Here is a 15,856-nt window from a genome sequence, read left to right as displayed (position 1 = left end):
ATGAAAATTCTCACAGTTGATACCCTCCAGGGAAAAACAAACAGCCAGCCTTTTAATTAGTCAAAAGCTTTTAATAATATAAATAAATACAAAGTAGATAGCGTTTAGAAAATTACAAGTTGAAAGAACATTCACGAGACCACATTTACATCACGACAGGCAACTGAAATGCTTTAAAGTGGAGACAAACATTGACACTTCTATGATGCAGTTTTGTCAGCTTTCTGCACGTTAAGTTTCATGTAACTTTAAAACTATGCGGTTAAGTACAAACAATGTCATCGTCTACTTAAAAGCCTGCTGCACTTTGAGCGTGTTAAAGAAGAGTGCAGTGCGTCTTTCAAGACGGCTTACTGTAGTGAAAAGCTCAGCTCGGATATCGCCGCGTGTCGGTCGGAGCTGCTGTTCGGTTTCAGTCCACATACCAAAAAAAAACCACTTAGGTGGCTCCCGTGACACTCACGACTTGATCTCGATGACCTTGATGAACGGGAGTGGCTTGTTGGAGGAGGTGGACAGCTTGAACGGTTTGCTGACAAAGCAAAAACAGAAATATATTTGGAAAAAGTGCAACAAAGTGTATTTTAATTGTTCATATATGTGATGCAATAATTTGTCGTTTAAGTGTCAGTTACCTGGATACAATCTGCGGGTTCCGCTCTGACGACAGATAAGAAGTGCTTTTCTGTCCTCCCAGGAAGTAGTCCATCTGGTCGTGCATCTCTCGGTTCTGCATGTAGATAAGATAACGTGATCAGATAAAGGCAGCGTCCTCAAAACGAGACAATAGCTCCATTGTGTCTTCTGGCCGGAAGAAGAAAAACATTCATACCTCAGCTTCCAGCAAAGCTACTTTCTCCTCCAGGTCTTTAATGACGCGATCACGTTCCTGGATCACCATGCGAGAATTCTGAAGCTAAAAGCGAGCAAACGACATCATCAAACACTGACGATACGTCTTCCTTCCTCGAGTCACGGCGGATAGCTCCTCCCACCTGTTCGATCATGTGCCTGACTTTCCTCTGCTGGCTTTTCAGCATGTCATCCAGATGGTGGATCTTCTCCTTGAGAATAGCAACTTCCTTCTCCAACTCCTCTGCCCTGAACAGCCACACACCACGGTTCAAAAAGTCGTCCAAAATCCAGAAAGCATTTTGGTCCTCACCTCTGCCCTCCCTTAGGACCTTCCTCTCTGAAGCGCCGTAGCTCAAGGAGTTCCGCCTCTCGCTCTCGTATGTTCTCCCTCAAGGTGGCGCTCTCCTTCTCCATGCCTCCCAGTAACCTCTGGAGCTCATCTATGCGCTGGTCTTTCTTCTCCACGTCTTCCTTGGTGCTCTTCAGCTTGTCGTCCTGCTCGCTCAGACGCTCCCTCAGCATGCTACCTTCAGCCTGAAGATTAATGTCATAGAAATTAGACATTATTCAATATGCGTATGGTTGGTTTACATTTATCATCTTACTCATCTTATTTTACTGTTAAAAATAATTGTCTTTCATCACCTGGAGTTTCTCCTTCTCCTCCTGATGCTTTTTCTCAGCGTCTTGCATCTGAGCGTACAGACGCTTGCTCACTTCTCTCAGCTTGGCCCTCTCCGCCTCGTCGTCTGCCTCCTGATAGACAGACAACATTATCACCATTGAGAATATTTGCGCAATGATGTCATGTGAAATCCTGCCCTTCTCGCGAAAACTCGGCGTGGCTTCGGGAGAAACCAGACGTGTTGTTATTGTTGCGTGTCATTAACCCGTGACCTGTTTCGCTCCTCTTTCTGCAACTGTGACTCACTGAAACGCTAATGGCATAATTGTTGCACAAAAGCTGAGAGCAAACACGCCGTAAATGACAAAAGAGATGGAAACCATTAAATTCGGTTGGAATGCCGGGACAATAGCGAGGGCCTGAAAATAAACTCAAGGAAGGACAATGTGTGCTCGCAACTTGTTTCCCTGAGATTATTTACCCTCATTTTAATCCTCCCATATTTAATTAGTCACATCTTGAGATCCTTTTACCACCATTGTCTAGAACGGAAATGAAATAACTCACCTGTTCAGCATTTTTGGTTTCAGCTTTCTGGCTGAATTTCTTGAATGGAGACGAGACCTTCCAACCGTTGGTGTGAATCTGGAAAAGAAGAAGTCGAGTGGTGAGGTTTACATGAGGGGACAATTGAGCTGGCAAGAATCATCATGTGGCCTACCTTGTTTTTGGACGCCATCTGCTCCCTCAGTGTCTTCAGGCTGTAACGCACCTGTGTGAAATGCAAACACATCGTGTGAAACCTTCTGTCTGTTTGTTTTGGTGTGTAAACAAAGGCAGCCTGACATAACATTCAAAATAGGAAACAGAATTGGCAAGAGGCGTGTGACTGAAAGAATGTTGAAGATTGATGAGGAGAGATTGCTCAGCATGAAGGAGACTGACCTCTTGGATCTGTGAAACTTCATCTGACAACATCTTCAGACTCTGATTCTGTTTATGATTCTCTTCTCGGCGAGCCTCGAGATACACCTACAAGAAATGCAACTCAGGTCATCACCAGGTATTATCTCTGCTCACGCAAGAAGTTTCATTTTCAACCATGATTAGTTATTAATTGGATGAGTGGTTTTCAAGGGGCAAGTACTTGACACATAAATTTAGACTTTAGTTACTAAATTCACCAGGTGTGTGACTCTCAAAAGATCACAAACTTAGTTCTCATTGGTTCTTCAGGTAAAAGGATTCTGTCAGAAGTGGGATTCGAACCCACACCTCCAGGTGAGACTGCGACCTAAACACAGCGCCTTAGACCGCTCGGCCATCCTGACACTTGAATGGACACTTTAGTTATTAAAGATTATGCTTCTCTTTGGGTAATCTTTATTAAAAACGTGTATGCATATATACGCCATATATTGTTATTCAATATATCTACTGCAATTTCACATTAGATTGCTGGTTTGAGATTTACTGTCATTATTTTAATAAACATGTTAAAACTTGTCTGGTGTTTTATTCTTTGTTTTTATATTCGCCAATTAAAATAAAAATCTGACATTTGGTTAACTGCTATATATATGACATGATGTGTTTTACTCTTTTGAGTGAACCGATTCTAGTCAGTTCACTTAAGCTGGAATGCACATCACTAGTACAAAACAGTGCAGACAGCTTAAGACTGCCAGGTCCAAATAGCCGACTGGTTAGTGACATGAGCTCTTGTGTGGTAGCAACTGGTTCGATCCCAGGTGTGAGCATGTACTTATCCTTTTAGAATTGGAACCTGGAGGTCGACACCCCTGGTTAAAGTGAAAAGTGCCACACTCGCCCTCACCCCCACTTTCTGATTGGCTATTTGATCTGTGACGTCACTTGGACACTCCATTAGGTACACCACCATTTTCAAGTGTACCTAATAACAGGCCAGTTCATTAGGGAAAAATCATGGCCAAAGCTTAATCTTGGAATCTAGGAAAACATGTTGGAATGTGGCCCCAAGGACTAGAGCTTGACACCTGTGACCTTTGACCATGATATTTCCCTAATAAAGTGGCCTGTTATTAGGTACACTTGAAAATGGCGGTGTACCTAATGGAGTGTCCGTGTGGTTCCCTCGTTAAGTGCAGGTGCGTGAAAACTTTTAGCTCCTTTTGAACGTGAAAGTGGCTAAAAGTTTTCACGCACCTGCACTTAACGAGGGTCACTTGGAAAACATGTTGGAACGCGGCCCTGAGGACTAGAGCTTGACACCTGTGACCTCTGACCATGATATTTCCCTAATAAAGTGGCCTGTTATTAGGTACACTTGAAAATGGCGGTGTACCTAATGGGGTGTCCGTGTGATTCCCTCGTTAAGTGCAGGTGCGTGAAAAGTTTTAGCTCCTTTTGAACGTGAAAGTGGCTAAAACTTTTCACGCACCTGCACTTAACGAGGGTCACTTGGAAAACATGTTGGAACGCGGCCCCGAGGACTAGAGCTTGACACCTGTGACCTTTGACCATAATATTTCCCTAATAAAGTGGCCTGTTATTAGGTACACTTGAAAATGGCAGTGTACCTAATGGAGTGTCCGTGTGATTCCCTCGTTAAGCGCAGGTGCGTGAAAACTTTTAGCTCCTTTTGACCGTGAAAGTGGCTAAAAGTTTTCACGCAGGTGTGTTTAACGAGGGTCACTTTCTGATTGGCTGGTTGATCTGTGACATCACTTGGACACTCCATTAGGTACACCGCCATATTTAGGTGTACCTAATAACAGGCCAGTTCATTAGGGAAAAATCATGGCCAAAGCAATAGTGAAAGTGAAACGTGCCACACCCGCCCTCACCCCCACTTTTTGATTGGCTGTTTGATCTGTGACATCACTTGGACACTCCATTAGGTACACCGCCATTTTTAGGTGTACCTAATAACAGGCCAGTTCATTAGGGAAAAGTCATGGCCAAAGCTTAAGTGAAAAGTGCCACACCCGCCCTCACCCCCACTTTGCGATTGGCTGTTTGATCTGTGGCGTCACATGGACACTTCATGCATTTTTTGTACGTGTCAAGAATGTGTATTTGACTACTTGCTCTTTATTTTGGGGGACACCAACACATATTACACAAGGTAAAACACAAATACATATTGTCATATAAAGCAGTTAACCAAATGTCAGATTTTTGTTTTCATGCCCAAAAAAATAAAAAATAAAATAACACACCAGACAAGTTTTAACAGGTTTTAATGTTTATTAAAATAATAATAAAAGTAAATTAAAATAATAATGATAATAAAAGTAAATTTCAAACCAGTAATCTAATGTGAAATTGCAGTAGATATATTGGATAACAATATGTAGGCGCATATATGCATAAACATTATCTTAAGTGTTATAAAATCAAGATGACCCAAAGAGAAGCATAATCTCCCCGTTGTTGCATAACGGCGCATCCCTTCATGCAATAAAGTTAGCCGTTAGCTTGGAGAAGACGCGCATAAAAGAAGTGGTGTTTCAGTGAGTGGTTCTTTCTTTCCTTGGCAAATCCTAAATCGACATTCTGGCTTCCATAGTTCACGCCAGGAGGGAGACGCAACACGTTCACTGACTGATCCGTTGATGCACGGGAAGGCAGTTCACCCATTGACTGGTTCGCGAAAGAGAAAGTCAGGATTCGTTCCCTCACTGATCCGTTCTCGCGATGAACTGCATATGCAAATCACTCACTCACTGACTGGTTCACTCTCAGACCCGTTCTGTTGGTAAACGTGAAATGCAATTCAAGACTCGTTTGTGACCGGGAAGTTACGCCATTTTCTTCTTCGTTTTGTTTAACAGCGAGGTGGCACCAGCTTCAATGCGCATTACCGACACCTACTGGTCGAAGTCATATGAACTGAAAAAAACCACCCAAATTTGTTCACTCTCGTTCACTGAACAGATTCATTTATTTGAACGAATCGTTCACTCACTAGCCAACAGTAGTTACTACATTCATTGGGTTTGTGATTCTCAGCGATCACAAACTCAAGATTCTCATTGATTCTTCAGTAAAAGGAGTTTGTCAGAAGTGGGATTCGAACCCACGTCTCCAGGGGAGACTGCGACCTGAACGCAGCGCCTTAGACCGCTCGGCCATCCTGACACATGAATAGGTGGTTTAGTTATTAAATTCATTGGGTGTGTGATTCTCAATGATCACAGGGGATTCTCATTGATTCTTCAGTAAAAGAACTTTGTCAGAAGTGGAATTCGAACCCACGCCTCCAGGGAGACTGCGACCTTAACGCAGCGCCTTAGACCGCTCGGCCATCCTGACACACAAATGGGTGGTTTAGTTACTAAATTCATTGGGTGTGTGATTCTCAATGAATACAAAGTGAGGATTCTCATTGATTCTTCAGTAAAAGGAGCTTGTCAGAAGTGGGATTTGAACCCACGCCTCCAGGGGAGACTGCGACCTGAACGCAGCGCCTTAGACCGCTCGGCCATCCTGACACATGAATAGGTCCTTTAGTTACTAAATTCATTGAGTGTGTGATTCTCAATGATCACAAACTGAGGATTGTCATTGATTCTTCAGTAAAAAGAGATTGTCAGAAGTGGGATTCGAACCCACGCCTCCAGGGGAGACTGCGACCTAAACGCAGCGCCTTAGACCGCTCGGCCATCCTGACACACGAACTGGTGGTTTAGTTACTAAATTCATTGGGTGTGTGATTCTCAATGAATACAAAGTGAGGATTCTCATTGATTCTTCAGTAAAAGGAGCATGTCAGAAGTGGGATGTGAACCCACGCCTCCAGGGGAGACTGCGACCTGAACGCAGCGCCTTAGACCGCTCGGCCATCCTGACACATGAATAGGTGGTTTAGTTACTAAATTCATTGGGTGTGTGATTCTCAATGATCACGGGATTCTCATTGATTCTTCAGTAAAAGAACTTTGTCAGAAGTGGGATTCGAACCCACGCCTCCAGGGAGACTGCGACCTTAACGCAGCGCCTTAGACCGCTCGGCCATCCTGACACATGAATAGGTCCTTTAGTTACTAAATTCATTGAGTGTGTGATTCTCAATGATCACAAACTGAGGATTGTCATTGATTCTTCAGTAAAAAGAGATTGTCAGAAGTGGGATTCGAACCCACGCCTCCAGGGGAGACTGCGACCTAAACGCAGCGCCTTAGACCGCTCGGCCATCCTGACACACGAACTGGTGGTTTAGTTACTAAATTCATTGGGTGTGTGATTCTCAATGAATACAAAGTGAGGATTCTCATTGATTCTTCAGTAAAAGGAGCATGTCAGAAGTGGGATTTGAACCCACGCCTCCAGGGGAGACTGCGACCTGAACGCAGCGCCTTAGACCGCTCGGCCATCCTGACACATGAATAGGTGGTTTAGTTACTAAATTCATTGGGTGTGTGATTCTCAATGATCACGGGATTCTCATTGATTCTTCAGTAAAAGAACTTTGTCAGAAGTGGGATTCGAACCCACGCCTCCAGGGAGACTGCGACCTTAACGCAGCGCCTTAGACCGCTCGGCCATCCTGACACATGAACAGGTCCTTTAGTTACTAAATTCATTGAGTGTGTGATTCTCAATGATCACAAACTGAGGATTGTCATTGATTCTTCAGTAAAAAGAGATTGTCAGAAGTGGGATTCGAACCCACGCCTCCAGGAGAGACTGCGACCTAAACGCAGCGCCTTAGACCGCTCGGCCATCCTGACACACGAACAGGTGGTTTAGTTACTAAATTCATTGGGTGTGTGATTCTCAATGATCACACTGAGATTCTCATTGATTCTTCAGTAAAAGAACTTTGTCAGAAGTGGGATTCGAACCCACGCCTCCAGGGAGACTGCGACCTTAACGCAGCGCCTTAGACCGCTCTGCCATCCTGACACATGAATAGGTCCTTTAGTTACTAAATTCATTGAGTGTGTGATTCTCAATGATCACAAACTGAGGATTGTCATTGATTCTTCAGTAAAAAGAGATTGTCAGAAGTGGGATTTGAACCCACGCCTCCAGGGGAGACTGCGACCTTAACGCATCGCCTTAGACCGCTCGGCCATCCTGACACATGAATAGGTGCTTTAGTTTCTAAATTCAATGGGTGTGTGATTCTCAATGATCACAAACTGAGGATTCTCATTGATTCTTCAGTAAAAGGACTTTGTCAGAAGTGGGATTCGAACCCACGCCTCCAGGGGAGACTGCGACCTTAACGCAGCGCCTTAGACCGCTCGGCCATCCTGACACGTAAGACTCAGCTTTAATTACTACATTCATCGGGTGTGGGATTCTCAATGATCACAAACTGAGGATTCTCATTGATTCTTCAGTAAAAGAACTTTGTCAGAAGTGGGATTCGAACCCACTCCTCCAGGGGAGACTGCGACCTGAACGCAGCGCCTTAGACCGCTCGGCCATCCTGACACATGAATAGGTGCTTTAGTTACTAAATTCAATGGGTGTGTGATTCTCAACGATCACAAACTGAGGATTCTCATTGATTCTTCAGTAAAAGGACTTTGTCAGAAGTGGGATTCGAACCCACGACTCCAGGGGAGACTGCGACCTGAACGCAGCGCCTTAGACCGCTCGGCCATCCTGACACACAAGGTTCAACTTCAGGTACCACATTCATCAGGTGTGTGATTCTCAATGATCACTAAAGATTCTCATTGGTTCTTCAGTAAAAGGACTTTGTCAGAAGTGGGATTCGAACCCACGCCTCCAGGGGAGACTGCGACCTTAACGCAGCGCCTTAGACCGCTCGGCCATCCTGACACATGAATAGGTGCTTTAGTTACTAAATTCAATGGGTGTGTGATTCTCAATGATCACAAACTGAGGATTCTCATTGATTCTTCAGTAAAAGGACTTTGTCAGAAGTGGGATTCGAACCCACGCCTCCAGGGGAGACTGCGACCTTAACGCAGCGCCTTAGACCGCTCGGCCATCCTGACACGTAAGACTCAGCTTTAATTACTACATTCATCGGGTGTGGGATTCTCAACGCTCACGAACTGAGGATTCTCATTGATTCTTCAGTAAAAGAACTTTGTCAGAAGTGGGATTCGAACCCACGCCTCCAGGGGAGACTGCGACCTGAACGCAGCGCCTTGGACCGCTCGGCCATCCTGACACATGAACAGGTGCTTTAGTTACTAAATTCATTGGGTGTGTAATTCTCAATGATCAAACTGAGGATTCTCAATGATTCTTTAGTAAAAGGAGTTTGTCAGAAGTGGGATTCGAACCCACGCCTCCAGGGGAGACTGCGACCTTAACGCAGCGCCTTAGACCGCTCGGCCATCCTGACACGTAAGACTCATCTTTAATTACTACATTCATCGGGTGTGGGATTCTCAATGATCACAAACTGAGGATTCTCATTGATTCTTTAGTAAAAGAACTTTGTCAGAAGTGGGATTCGAACCCACGCCTCCAGGGGAGACTGCGACCTGAACGCAGCGCCTTAGACCGCTCGGCCATCCTGACACATGCATAGGTGCTTTAGTTACTAAATTCAATGGGTGTGTGATTCTCAACGATCACAAACTGAGGATTCTCATTGATTCTTCAGTAAAAGGACTTTGTCAGAAGTGGGATTCGAACCCACGACTCCAGGGGAGACTGCGACCTTAACGCATCGCCTTAGACCGCTCGGCCATCCTGACACATGAATAGGTGCTTTAGTTTCTAAATTCAATGGGTGTGTGATTCTCAATGATCACAAACTGAGGATTCTCATTGATTCTTCAGTAAAAGGACTTTGTCAGAAGTGGGATTCGAACCCACGCCTCCAGGGGAGACTGCGACCTTAACGCAGCGCCTTAGACCGCTCGGCCATCCTGACACGTAAGACTCAGCTTTAATTACTACATTCATCGGGTGTGGGATTCTCAATGATCACAAACTGAGGATTCTCATTGATTCTTCAGTAAAAGAACTTTGTCAGAAGTGGGATTCGAACCCACTCCTCCAGGGGAGACTGCGACCTGAACGCAGCGCCTTAGACCGCTCGGCCATCCTGACACATGAATAGGTGCTTTAGTTACTAAATTCAATGGGTGTGTGATTCTCAACGATCACAAACTGAGGATTCTCATTGATTCTTCAGTAAAAGGACTTTGTCAGAAGTGGGATTCGAACCCACGACTCCAGGGGAGACTGCGACCTTAACGCAGCGCCTTAGACCGCTCGGCCATCCTGACACATGAATAGGTGCTTTAGTTTCTAAATTCAATGGGTGTGTGATTCTCAATGATCACAAACTGAGGATTCTCATTGATTCTTCAGTAAAAGGAGTTTGTCAGAAGTGGGATTCGAACCCACGCCTCCAGTGGAGACTGCGACCTGAACGCAGCGCCTTAGACCGCTCGGCCATCCTGACACTGGAAAATTATCTCATTTATTGCCTATCTTGTTTTGAAAGATCAAGTGGGATGTGCCAAGCAATGTTAAGAATTGTTGGCTTTCACCTCACACTCACCTTGATGACTTCCACTTGCTCCTCGGAGGATTTCACAGGTTGGGGTGGCAGAAGCGCCCTCTCGTTGGGGGGCTGCACCAGTGCAAATGCACGTCCAACAGGCTGGAAAAAATAAAAGCAATGAGCGTTTAGCACATTCCATGAAAACGATGGGTGTGATTCCACATCTTCACAGATGTGGATGAACGAATTCCGGATGAGCTCAACCGGGAGGAGCTGCGACTTGTTTTGGGATCGATATTGCAAAACAACACTTGGAGCAAAAGCCACTAAATTATGAAATTGGATACAGAGTTGAGTCATGGGCAAGGCTAATTTTGATCCCAATGGGAACATTACGAGGAAGGGAGGGACGGACGGAAGATGCCGGTAAAGGTTATGCAACAATCTGGCTCAACTTTACCACTTGCCTTGGTTTAACGGCATCTTTTTCAACAAGTCCTGAGAGCTCAACATATTGAGAACCTCCCTTGATGGGAAGCAGATGTGTCCATTCACACGCATACAAACACTTGATCGTCATGGAAACAAGTTTCCCCATTTGTAACACGTTAGAGGAACCATATATTTGTCGTTTGTGTAACTAAACTACAGTATTAAATTGATACATGCTCTTGTAGGATATCTCAAATATCTTTTAACTAAGAGGATGTGGACTGTCCATACCACATGGAATTCAAATAGAATAAATTGACCTAAATGTAATATTTTATTTTAGAGTACAGTACATTCAGATAATTATAGAAATAGAATAGTAAAGGGGCCTAAAAAAATAAAATATAAAAAAATAAAGGAAAAAAAAATCAATACTATATGTAAACAATACAAAACAAAAATATAATAATATTAATTGAAATGAATAAATAGATGTAACAAAAATGCAAAATAGAGTTGTTAAAAATAAATTGTTCCAATCATTAAGGAAATGAAGAAATGCAAATACATTTAGAAAAATTAAATCATGGAATATGACCAAAATCTAAAGAGATAATCCTTGGAAAAATACTGACTCATTTTAGAGAAATTAGGCTAAATTTCTAAGATTTTCAATTAGCATCTGCGCAATGGTAACGTGAGACGACATCCCAAAAATAGTCTTACCTTATCTCTGTACTGCTGGCCTGAGCTGCGAGCCGCTTGGTTGTCCTCATGCAGAGTGAGCCGCAGTCTCCTGCACCCCTGGAAAAAAGCAGCAGGAGAACCCACAAAGACACCGTTATGTCCACTATTTCAAAAAAGTAGAGGAGAAACTGAGTCACTAAATGTACAAGGCTAGGCGGGTCAGAGGGAGGGAACCACCGAGAAAGAGGCGGGCGCGCGGTGGGGGGGACGCAAATGTCAGAAGTGGAAGTAAAAGTATCGAAGGCTCCACAGAGAATCACTGTTTCCTCTAAACTGAGCACGATGGAGGCGGATTTCTGGGAATGTGGACAGACACATTCCATCTCGGTAGATGGTTTCCGTGGCAACCGAGGCATAAAGTGGCTTTATTGGATAATGCGACAGTTTTTCAGCAGGAAAAGCGCTTGCCAGGAAGTGAAAGGGCGTGTGTGTTTGTTGCAATGTAGGGAACCCCCCCCAATTGATGCCCCTTGTGTATACGTGCGTGTGTTGCGTGCTGCGGATGTGAGGGAGGAGGTCAGCGACATCACATAACACATTCCAAACAAGTCTTGTGGTGTCTTGACTCCAAGCCAAATAGGAGACAGATCAAAAATCCCTGCAATGTTATTACTGTAAACACCCAAATACCAGTTACGTAAATGTCTCGATATCGAATCAATAAGTGATGTATTAAATCGAAAATGAATCGTGTGTGTAATGGTTAACAGGTGTGGTATTTGATGTGTGTTATGGCTGATGATTTCCGTGGGTGTGTGTGACTTGTTTTGGCCGTTCCCATCGTTTGTCTCCATTTGTACGTTGGCGTCAACCTCATTGTTTGGCCAGCTGACGGAAGAAAACTAATTGCGGGTTTTTAAATTTCCACCTTAAAGGAGTCAGGTCAATTTGAGTCAAGTTAGTGACTTTAAAGTAACATTAAAACTTGTGTTGCTAGAACTATGGTAACCTCAGCTCATCTGCTTTTGTGGTTCCTCAAATGTTTACAGACAAAGGAACAAAAAAAATTCCCCAAAACAAAAGAGCGACTTCTCTTTAGCACAGTGACTTCCTCCCGCATTCCAAAAGCTGAAACTTGTTGCCATTTGCGTACTTAAGTACATTTAAAGTCACAATATTAGGAAATGGTACTGGTAACACTTCTAACTTTGGGGGGGGTCAGGGTGCAAATTCCAGTAGGGGCAAACAGGAACAGGATCCAGTTGCAGGACAAAATATTGAACACTTAGGCCTACTATGCTACTGTATTTTATTGTTTGTCATTATGATGGTGGTATTTGCAATTAGGAATAAATAGGACGCTCCTATTTCTATTCAGAGGCAGGAAGGACTGTACCATTATGACCCAAATAGCAAAAAGAAAAACTAAAATCCTCATTATTTATCCAGAGAGGCTGCAAAAACAAATGAGCTCTCCCCATCAGGTTTCCATTTCAAAGTGCTTGGTGGTGGTCTAAAAAAAACAACCTGGTCAGCAAAAGCACAGCAAGAACAATACAGGAGCAGTAGAAATAACAAATAGGGGGTGTGGTGGGCCTCTGACAGAAAAAAAGAAGTCTATAAATTCCCATTTTTCTTTCATGCAGTCTGCTCACTTACGTAAGAGCGCTCGGATGGACCATTTGGGTGTTTTTTGTGGTTAGAGGGAGGGGTCCAATTAAGGGGAGGGGGCGAGGAAACAGAGGCACAATTGTTGGAGGTATTACACAAGTAGCACACTGAGCTATTTACACGTAAATGCCAGCAGCTGTAACATTAGACAGCCTCCGTTAAACAAAACGAGCAGTGGAATAAACCCGCACGGAAAAAAATAAATACACAATGTGATTCAGTGTAAATCCCGACTCCATAACAGGGCTGAAATGTGAGCTTCGTTTTGCGCACACACCAACAAAGGGCACAAAAGATGGTGAGCTACACGCAAGCTGGCCGGGCCAGAGGCTTTAAAAGTCGACGGAGACACTTTATTCTCTGTTTTGGCATAGACGGGAGGCTTAGGGTGAATTATGCGAGAGAAATCCCGAAAAGCACCTGCTGCATTCCACGCATGGCAAGAGCTGCTTTCTTGAGTACTAAATCACTATCTGGGCCCTCCCTCCTTGTCTCCTGTCTACCTGAAGCACAGATGGCATCAATCTCGTGAGGTTTACATATTTGCGCTTTTACGACGTCCAAGGAATTTTTTTTTTTTTTGCTAAGTTAAAAAAAAAAAAAAAGCACATACTACACTTTTTGTACTTTGAGGGTGACAGAATGCCGTGTTGCATTCTGTGGGCGTGGGACGAATGACAACTCTTTAAAATTCAAGGGAATTTAAGAACTGGTGGAGTGGTTTCAAACTGAGAAACCAAGTTTGTTTCACGTGCTACTTGTGCTTATTTATGAAATGGAATTACCAAACTTTAATTGGGTTCTCCTTACCACACTTTTAATGTTAATGGCACACCTAGACAGGTTCCGGACACTGCTAGCGGATTTCGTCAAATGTTTGGTTTCAACTGACACACGAACATTTGATGATCAAAGTGTTATTATGAGCATCAGAAACATTAACCTAATCTCCCGCGCAAATGAAGTCAGCGATTTTGTTGTTGTTGAACTTTATAGTTTTGATCGGTTTGGTCAACCTTCAACTGAGCGCTCGAATATTATATATTATTTTGCTTATATGAAATGCAAATTAACCTGAAATGTCAAATGGATGAGTTGCTCGTCAATCATTTGCTATTGTGCCTTTTACACAAAGTGTGCACTTGGAATTTCCAATTTGACCTCATCCCGAACAAATGCAAACGTCACATCAAATCTAACCGTGTATGTGTTGACGAACTTTGCACGCTCTGACTTTTACAGCACAATAAAATTGCAGTCATAAAATTATAAAGTACATCAAGTGATCTAGATTGATGAGTCACAACATGACCTGGACTGAAAGGCGAAAGTGTTGCTCGGAAAAGCTTGTGTGGGTAAATGATTAAACCATGAAGAGCGGTAAGGTTTCACCTCGGTGACGTTCATCGCCCAAAGTGCCACCGACGTGTCTGAGTGTGTGCGTGCTGTCTAAGCTCGTTAAATGAACGCCGCTCGCACAGGTGCCGCTGTCACTGCTTGTCAATTGAAAAAGGCCTCGCAGTCTGTTTGCTCTAATTCTTAAGTCGCAAGTGATGAGCCCCTGGCGAACGTTTTAGTTTAACAAGAAAAACCTGCAAAATCAGACCACGTGGATGATGTCATGTAAACCCAAGTGGGATCCAGATCGGATTCAGTTTCAAACCAATGTTTAGATGGGCATCTGAATCAGGATTAAATTTGAGCCTCTATATTAACGCAACAGATTGCAACCTGATCGGATGAAATGTGAACATCATTGTAATCTGGATTGGGTCCAAATTGAAATTGGTGTCACCATTCAAATGACATTTTGCTGCAGAATTCTAATTCATAAAAAACTTTGCGTGTAGATTAACATCAGAACTTTAAAGGAAGATCAACATTTTAAAGGAAAAAAATATTTTGGAAAAAAAAATACAATATATTTAAAAACTGACCTGGTCATATTGTTGCCTTCTGATGTCTTCCACTGTGCACAGACTTCTGCTCCCACCGTTAGTCATCATCATCATATCTCTCATGTAGTATAATAATAAATAAACAATTAGCAATAAAGAATTAATAAAGAGTCCAGGTGAACACCACAAGTTTCGGTAGTGCCTGCTGAGCTGTCTGTCCCGGGAGGCAGTGCAGGTCTGAACACTTCACACCGGCTGCTCTTGCTGGGTTTTTTCTTTTTTTACTGCGCTGACGTCACCACTAGGACACGCCCACTTAAAAGCAGACGCCCAAATAAGGAGATGAGCCTGGAAGAGGGAGAAGAGAAACTGGTCCATTGTGACTTCAAGTATTAAAAAAGTCACCTTAAAGGACATCATGGAGTTTATATTAGACTTTGACGTTAAAACTGATCCTTATTATCTTTATGCAAATAAAATGTTTCATACATATTTTATTTAAATTGTGCAAGTGCACCTAAAGGTGTGTCCCACTACAATTTTTTTTTTTTTTGTCTTGGATAATTTGAATTAGAAGATAAACCCAGTCTAAACAAGTTTTGGTCCATTGCTGTTGATCCTGAGTGGTCCAGATGGGCGCAGACTTCCAACGGGATGAAGACCTTAATGTCATTAGTGAGGGACAAAGCGGGAATGACGCTAAATGAAACTGAAACAACAGCTGCGCAGAGGAAACTCACTTAGCACCCAGAACATGACGCAAACGGGAGTAATATATTTTCTGAGACGTGACATTATCTCACTGGGACTCTTTCATGTGAAAGGTATGCAGCCATTGAATGACGTCATAAGGCTGCAGGCCCGCATAAAGTTACCAGAACTGTTAGTTTTTATTTCTGTCCACAACATAATCGACAAACTGATATTTTGAAAGATGGCTTAGTGACTCACTGATTATGAAGGAAACCTCAGTATCTTCTAACTCATCACAGAAGTCCAATGGAAAAAAAAAAAAAAGCAGGCGTTCCACCAAGCCTAAAACCACTCGACGGGAGGCATAAGCGAACAATTACCCACGCCTCTCAACAATAAACAAAAACTTTCAAAACATGACGGGTTCCTTGTTAAGCATCGTAGTTATCTGGAAACTCCATGCCCGCCCTCAAAAGGAATTTAATGTGCAGGTTTCCTCAAACCAGACGGGTAGCGTAGTATCATCGACAGTTGACAGTGAAAGTGTGACGTCATCGTCAA

The 15,856-nt window shown here is 43.3% G+C and overlaps 1 protein-coding gene and 26 non-coding genes across 27 annotated transcripts; all 27 read right to left on the bottom strand.

Moving 5' to 3' along the window:
- Window positions 1-50: 50 nt before the first annotated feature.
- tuft1a (tuftelin 1a) lies at window positions 51-14,858 on the bottom strand. The gene is made up of 12 exons (XM_049731012.2): window positions 14,642-14,858; window positions 11,073-11,150; window positions 9,972-10,073; window positions 2,426-2,512; window positions 2,202-2,252; window positions 2,048-2,125; window positions 1,501-1,611; window positions 1,166-1,389; window positions 996-1,101; window positions 833-916; window positions 636-730; window positions 51-532 (listed from the first exon to the last, which is right to left on the bottom strand). The coding sequence occupies exons 1-12, from the start codon at window positions 14,723-14,725 to the stop codon at window positions 460-462; spliced, it is 1,173 nt and encodes a 390-aa protein (XP_049586969.2). The 5' UTR covers window positions 14,726-14,858; the 3' UTR covers window positions 51-459.
- On the bottom strand, window positions 2,729-2,811 carry trnal-uag (transfer RNA leucine (anticodon UAG)). The gene has a single exon. It is a non-coding gene; the product is annotated as a tRNA-Leu (tRNA).
- On the bottom strand, window positions 5,523-5,605 carry trnal-cag (transfer RNA leucine (anticodon CAG)). The gene has a single exon. It is a non-coding gene; the product is annotated as a tRNA-Leu (tRNA).
- On the bottom strand, window positions 5,698-5,779 carry trnal-aag (transfer RNA leucine (anticodon AAG)). Its single transcript has one exon. It is a non-coding gene; the product is annotated as a tRNA-Leu (tRNA).
- Window positions 5,876-5,958, bottom strand: trnal-cag (transfer RNA leucine (anticodon CAG)). Its single transcript has one exon. It is a non-coding gene; the product is annotated as a tRNA-Leu (tRNA).
- trnal-uag (transfer RNA leucine (anticodon UAG)) lies at window positions 6,055-6,137 on the bottom strand. The gene has a single exon. It is a non-coding gene; the product is annotated as a tRNA-Leu (tRNA).
- Window positions 6,234-6,316, bottom strand: trnal-cag (transfer RNA leucine (anticodon CAG)). The gene has a single exon. It is a non-coding gene; the product is annotated as a tRNA-Leu (tRNA).
- trnal-aag (transfer RNA leucine (anticodon AAG)) lies at window positions 6,407-6,488 on the bottom strand. Its single transcript has one exon. It is a non-coding gene; the product is annotated as a tRNA-Leu (tRNA).
- On the bottom strand, window positions 6,585-6,667 carry trnal-uag (transfer RNA leucine (anticodon UAG)). Its single transcript has one exon. It is a non-coding gene; the product is annotated as a tRNA-Leu (tRNA).
- trnal-cag (transfer RNA leucine (anticodon CAG)) lies at window positions 6,764-6,846 on the bottom strand. Its single transcript has one exon. It is a non-coding gene; the product is annotated as a tRNA-Leu (tRNA).
- On the bottom strand, window positions 6,937-7,018 carry trnal-aag (transfer RNA leucine (anticodon AAG)). Its single transcript has one exon. It is a non-coding gene; the product is annotated as a tRNA-Leu (tRNA).
- trnal-uag (transfer RNA leucine (anticodon UAG)) lies at window positions 7,115-7,197 on the bottom strand. Its single transcript has one exon. It is a non-coding gene; the product is annotated as a tRNA-Leu (tRNA).
- On the bottom strand, window positions 7,291-7,372 carry trnal-aag (transfer RNA leucine (anticodon AAG)). Its single transcript has one exon. It is a non-coding gene; the product is annotated as a tRNA-Leu (tRNA).
- Window positions 7,469-7,551, bottom strand: trnal-aag (transfer RNA leucine (anticodon AAG)). Its single transcript has one exon. It is a non-coding gene; the product is annotated as a tRNA-Leu (tRNA).
- trnal-aag (transfer RNA leucine (anticodon AAG)) lies at window positions 7,648-7,730 on the bottom strand. Its single transcript has one exon. It is a non-coding gene; the product is annotated as a tRNA-Leu (tRNA).
- On the bottom strand, window positions 7,827-7,909 carry trnal-cag (transfer RNA leucine (anticodon CAG)). Its single transcript has one exon. It is a non-coding gene; the product is annotated as a tRNA-Leu (tRNA).
- Window positions 8,006-8,088, bottom strand: trnal-cag (transfer RNA leucine (anticodon CAG)). Its single transcript has one exon. It is a non-coding gene; the product is annotated as a tRNA-Leu (tRNA).
- trnal-aag (transfer RNA leucine (anticodon AAG)) lies at window positions 8,181-8,263 on the bottom strand. Its single transcript has one exon. It is a non-coding gene; the product is annotated as a tRNA-Leu (tRNA).
- trnal-aag (transfer RNA leucine (anticodon AAG)) lies at window positions 8,360-8,442 on the bottom strand. Its single transcript has one exon. It is a non-coding gene; the product is annotated as a tRNA-Leu (tRNA).
- On the bottom strand, window positions 8,539-8,621 carry trnal-cag (transfer RNA leucine (anticodon CAG)). The gene has a single exon. It is a non-coding gene; the product is annotated as a tRNA-Leu (tRNA).
- Window positions 8,716-8,798, bottom strand: trnal-aag (transfer RNA leucine (anticodon AAG)). Its single transcript has one exon. It is a non-coding gene; the product is annotated as a tRNA-Leu (tRNA).
- On the bottom strand, window positions 8,895-8,977 carry trnal-cag (transfer RNA leucine (anticodon CAG)). Its single transcript has one exon. It is a non-coding gene; the product is annotated as a tRNA-Leu (tRNA).
- On the bottom strand, window positions 9,074-9,156 carry trnal-aag (transfer RNA leucine (anticodon AAG)). Its single transcript has one exon. It is a non-coding gene; the product is annotated as a tRNA-Leu (tRNA).
- Window positions 9,253-9,335, bottom strand: trnal-aag (transfer RNA leucine (anticodon AAG)). The gene has a single exon. It is a non-coding gene; the product is annotated as a tRNA-Leu (tRNA).
- Window positions 9,432-9,514, bottom strand: trnal-cag (transfer RNA leucine (anticodon CAG)). Its single transcript has one exon. It is a non-coding gene; the product is annotated as a tRNA-Leu (tRNA).
- On the bottom strand, window positions 9,611-9,693 carry trnal-aag (transfer RNA leucine (anticodon AAG)). Its single transcript has one exon. It is a non-coding gene; the product is annotated as a tRNA-Leu (tRNA).
- On the bottom strand, window positions 9,790-9,872 carry trnal-cag (transfer RNA leucine (anticodon CAG)). The gene has a single exon. It is a non-coding gene; the product is annotated as a tRNA-Leu (tRNA).
- Window positions 14,859-15,856: the final 998 nt, after the last annotated feature.

Source organism: Syngnathus scovelli, chromosome 9 (assembly GCF_024217435.2).
Source record: "Syngnathus scovelli strain Florida chromosome 9, RoL_Ssco_1.2, whole genome shotgun sequence".
NCBI lineage: Eukaryota > Metazoa > Chordata > Actinopteri > Syngnathiformes > Syngnathidae > Syngnathus > Syngnathus scovelli.
This window is presented reverse-complemented; position numbering and strand designations above follow the sequence as displayed.

Coding starts and splice junctions, on each gene's coding strand:
- tuft1a (XM_049731012.2), bottom strand. CDS start 14,725: ATGAGAGATATGATGATGATGACTAACGGTGGGAGCAGAAGTCTGTGC. Junction 10,074..11,072: donor GCCAGCAGTACAGAGATAAG/GTAAGACTATTT, acceptor TATTTTTTCCAG/CCTGTTGGACGTGCATTTGC. Junction 1,102..1,165: donor GGTCCTAAGGGAGGGCAGAG/GTGAGGACCAAA, acceptor GTGGCTGTTCAG/GGCAGAGGAGTTGGAGAAGG.